This window comes from Monopterus albus, unplaced genomic scaffold (genome assembly GCF_001952655.1).
Source record: "Monopterus albus unplaced genomic scaffold, M_albus_1.0 scaffold47.1, whole genome shotgun sequence".
In the NCBI taxonomy this organism is placed as follows: domain Eukaryota; kingdom Metazoa; phylum Chordata; class Actinopteri; order Synbranchiformes; family Synbranchidae; genus Monopterus; species Monopterus albus.
Genome location: NW_018127927.1, coordinates 1,741,986 through 1,746,604, shown reverse-complemented (window position 1 = coordinate 1,746,604; position 4,619 = coordinate 1,741,986). Strand labels below are relative to the sequence as shown.

At 42.9% G+C, this 4,619-nt stretch overlaps 1 protein-coding gene across 1 annotated transcript in view; it reads right to left on the bottom strand.

Moving 5' to 3' along the window:
* mpp1 (MAGUK p55 scaffold protein 1) overlaps positions 1-424 on the bottom strand; it is an 11,666-nt gene extending 11,242 nt beyond the window's left edge. Inside the window, exon 1 of the mRNA XM_020600512.1 lies at positions 40-424. Within this exon, the coding sequence (XP_020456168.1) occupies positions 40-165 (126 nt within the window). The 5' untranslated portion in view covers positions 166-424. The remainder of the gene's footprint in view (positions 1-39) is intronic.
* Positions 425-4,619: the final 4,195 nt, after the last annotated feature.

Genomic DNA, 4,619 nt, shown 5'->3' with positions numbered 1-4,619 from the left:
TATATATATGTGTGTGTATAAAAATAAAAGGTACCTTACCTTGTCAAACTTAGGTTTGTGTTGTTGAAGTAGCTGCTCCAGGTACAGATCGGAGAGCGCTGTCCGAATGCTGTTCACAGGCTCCAGTATGACAGCTGGCTCGTTTTTATTGGATTTTAACGTCATTTTAAGATAAAGGCTAATAAAGAAAAAACCCTGTTAACCCGATGCGCCCTGGACAAGGTCCGCAACAGCTTGGCTAGAAAATGTAGCGGGAGAGGAAACTGATGATAAGGAGCTCCGATGATGTGCTACGTCACTCTCCGAGATGAAAGTCCAAGGTTTGGATCAGCAACTACCGTGGGGACACCACTGATAAAGCAAGTAAATGCGCAGCTGACTGCTGCTGAGAGGGGCAGGCTCATGATGCCTTCACTTGCTCTCTGTGGGTACCCCAATCCCACTACGTAAGATTATAGTCATGCGTTGAGCTGTTTCTACACGGAAATTAAGGAACAATAGACCACGTGATTCCTATACTTACATACAGCATAATAAACCGGTAGTCTAGGCCTATATATTTACATGAATGCACATGGCCACTTCCTTTCAATGAAGTAATTAAACTTTTATTGTAGGATATAAGAAACAGAGGAAACAAATCTAAACATTTATCCTGCTGTTTGGTTGCCTCGCTGTGTGTTAGTCTCCTCTATGGTTATTGTACTACCTATGTCTGTAGCACAGTCTTCTCTCCTTTTGATTTTACTTGTAGGCCTATATAACTGTCTAATAGGCTAACTAATAATCCTACTAATAACTGTGACAAGGAATAATGGAACAGATAACAACTACCCCGCAATGAAACACCATCAGTGTCATTAATAAACGTGCTATTATCATGTTTTCTTTCACATTTTTCGTTTTTAAGCGATTAATGGATACTCCAAACAAAATTCCAAATTCCAGAGTCTGTGAACGCAGCATTGTGCTATCAGGCTACACGGGAGCAAAATGGAGTCCTACGGTGACGGTGAGCCATCCATTACAAGCAACTACCCAGCTTCAGTATGATTGTCTGGGTGTTTTTTTTAAAACCGGAATTCAGCTGCTATCAGCAAGAGACTCCGATTACATGGTTTATTAATACACAGACATTTCTAGCAGATACCCCTGAGCCAAATGGAAACAGTGTTGCAATATGCAGGCGCTTGTTTTTATGACTGGGTTGCAAGTGCAACAGTGTTACCTACAGGAGGGGCTCATGTTTTACAGACATGTGGCCAGCCTTTCTCAAAATCACAAGCCCATGTAAAAGTGTCTCATAACAGATAGTCCTATCCCCCCTGCCTATAGGACAAAAATATGAAAGCTGGTTTACCATAGAGAAAACATCAATTGCCTGAGAGTAAGCAGCAGGCCATGTGATTCACTGGTTATTTGCCACATTGTGAAGCATGTCAACACACCAAAACAGACAACACAGTGTGTGTGTGAAGATATTCAGCAGAGTCATCTCAACCAGAGGGAGTCAGCATGTGCCTCCCAGCCCATGCCTCATGAAGAGTCAAGCTTCTTGGCTTCATCTCTGCTATTCATACAAATACATTAAAATATATACAATAAACTAATAAATAAAAATAAAGAAATTAATTAATAAATAAAAAGCCCTCTTATGCTATAGTTACTCCCTGACAAATAGAAACGATCTGACTTTGTCAACAACTTGCGTCACCTGTCTGCCCACCTGCACCCCTGCTACTTTCCAAATGCATGTAATATCACGTAATATTATATAGCCTGTTTTGCAGTAGCAATAGCCTGTTGCCCGTTGTAGGTGAACCTGAATTTAGACCAAGAAAAAAAGTGTTGATTCTCCACTGGTTTGTTAATCCTACCCATTTTCTGAACCCAAAACACAAATTTAATAGCCTAACGCACTCAGGCTCCCAGCCTCTGTCACCATAAATTTCACTCTCTATAACACTGGCAAGTGAGCAGTGACAGCTGTGCTACTACTACTATTAATCTCAAAATGCTCAAGAAGAGAAAAGCTGATGCAGAAGGAAGGAAATTTAACGAAAGGTGGGGGAGCGAATATATTATTTTTCTTCAAGGAGAAAAACCTGTGTCTTTTGTGTCATGAAGGAGTACAATATGAATGGGCATTACGGAGCTAAGTAAGCTAAATTTAGCCTCCAAGAAAAAGAACAAATTGAAAAAGAATTAAAAGACATTTAGTTTTGTGTTTAATATTATTTTCAGAACATAATCAGTGAATGAGGATGGTGTCTCAGGGTGAGGAGGGATCTACTTGGTGTGTTCAGGGACAAGCAGCATCGCCTAATCAACTTCACCCAAAACTTGACCAACGTAGTTGTGAACTGAGACAACCTTTATTGTTATTCTGAGTTAATGACATACCCTATTTTGTATGTGTAGCAGTATTCTTATTTTGCTTGATGTTACTGTTAAAGAAAAAATATTTTGAATTGAATTTTTCACATTTATTTTATTGAGGAAAAGGTTGTTACAGTCTGTTCAAATTCACATTTCTGGTTAAACCATTGTCAGTTTTAGACTGTTCAACAAATGTTAATCCTGTTTGGTCCGCAACTTAGACTGTGGTTTAATTTTCGGCCTCTTGTGTGATTGAGTTTGACACCCCTGGACTAGACGGTGGAGTGGCTGCAATGCCTGCATTTTCATTAGAGTAGTAGGTATTTGACATAAAATAAATGTACGTAAGTGTGCAGTAGGCGATTTCGGACGTACTTTGGGAGATAATGTATTCAACTCCGGGTACTGAGCGATGTTAACTGCCTGTGTAAACGCGTCTGTGCGGCTCTGATTAAACTTTACAACATTTAACTAAAAATACAGGAGAAACTATCCATCCATCCATCTTCATCTGCTTCATCCGAGACCAGGTCGCGGGGACAGTAGGCCGAGCAGAGCCTCCCAGACTTCCCTCTCCCCACACCCCTCCTCTAGCTCCTCAGGAGGACCCCCAAGGTGTTCCCAGGCCAGCCGGGAGACATAGTCTCTCCAACGTGTCCTGGGTCTGCCCCGAGGCCTTCTCCCGGATGAATATGCCTGGAATACCACCCCAGGGAGACGTCCAGGGGGCATCCTAAACAGGTGCCTGGGCCACCTCATCTGGTTCCGCTCGACGTGGAGGAGTAGTGGCTCTACTCTGAGCTCCTCACGTGTGACTGAGTTCTGCACCCTATCACTAAGGGTGCGCGCAGCCACTCTCCGGAGGAAAATCATTTCTGCTGCTTGTATCCGCAATCTCATTCTTTTGGTCATGATCCAAAGTTCATGGCCATAGGTGAGGGTAGGAACGTAGGTCGACTTACGACTCAACTCCTTCTTCACCACAATTGGTGGTACAGAGACCGGATTACTGTGGACGCCGCACCGATCTGTCTGTCAACCTGGCGCACCATTTTTTTCCCTCACTCGTGAACAAGACCCCGAGATAGGGGGGTAGGCTGCAGTGATGGTTGACTTTCTACAACTTTCTCCCATCTCCCGACTGCATCTCTGGAGCTCAGCCACAGTCATTTTTTGTAACCTTTGCCAGATCTGTGCCTTGCCACAATTCTGTCTCTGAGCTCTTCAGGCAGTTCCTTTAACCTCATGATTCTCATTTGCTCTGACATGCACTGTGAGCTGTAGGGTCTTATATGGACAGGTGTGTGGCTTTCCTAATCACGTTCAATCAGTATAATCAAACACAGCTGGCCTCAAATGAAGGTGTAGAACCATCTCAGGGATGATCAGCAGAAATGGACAGCACCTAAGTTAAATATATGAGTGTCACAGCAAAGGGTCTGAATACTTATGACCATGTGATATTTCAGTTTTTCTTTTTTAATAAATCTGCAAAAATGTCAAAAATTCTGTGTTTTTCTGTCAATATGGGGTGCTGTGTGTACATTAATGAGGAAAAAAATGAACTTAAATGATTTTAGCATATGGCTGCAATATACCAAAGAGTGAAAAATTTAAGGGGGTCTGAATACTTTCCGTACCCACTGTATACTTTGACTAAGAGTTTTATCTGTATGAGTAATTCCAATGTAACGTGGGTTTTAAGTGTGTGTGTGTGTGTGTGGGATTGTGGGGCAGATGTGAAGTTTGTAAGGCAAAGCAGCAGTGTGCTCTATGTGGGACAGGCAGGTCATCTGAACCAGTGGACCTGTAGCAGTGGTATTCCTCGCCCTCCAGCATCGCTATGGCTAATGAACTGCAGGAGTTGTGGGAATTGGTGCAGCAGTTGCAAGCAGAAAAGGACTGGCTCCTGCAAGAAAGGGTGGGGCATCTTCATCTGGCACTGGTTCGTTTGTGGACCAGCCTGGCTTTGAACGTGTTCTTTTTGTCCCTAGAGAAAGAAAATGTCCTTTGTTTAGAGGAACTCATGGAATTGGCATAGATGAATGGGTAGAGGAAATTCAAGCTGGTATGAGAGCTAGATGCTTGGGGCCCTTAGATCAAGCATTTTTTATTTTCGATCATCTGGAGGGAGAAGCCAAGGATGAAATTCGATATCGGCCTAGGGCTGAACGAGAGGACCCAGAGCGCATTTTGGCTGTCTTGCAGGAGTTGTATGGGTGTTCCAAATCGTATGTTTT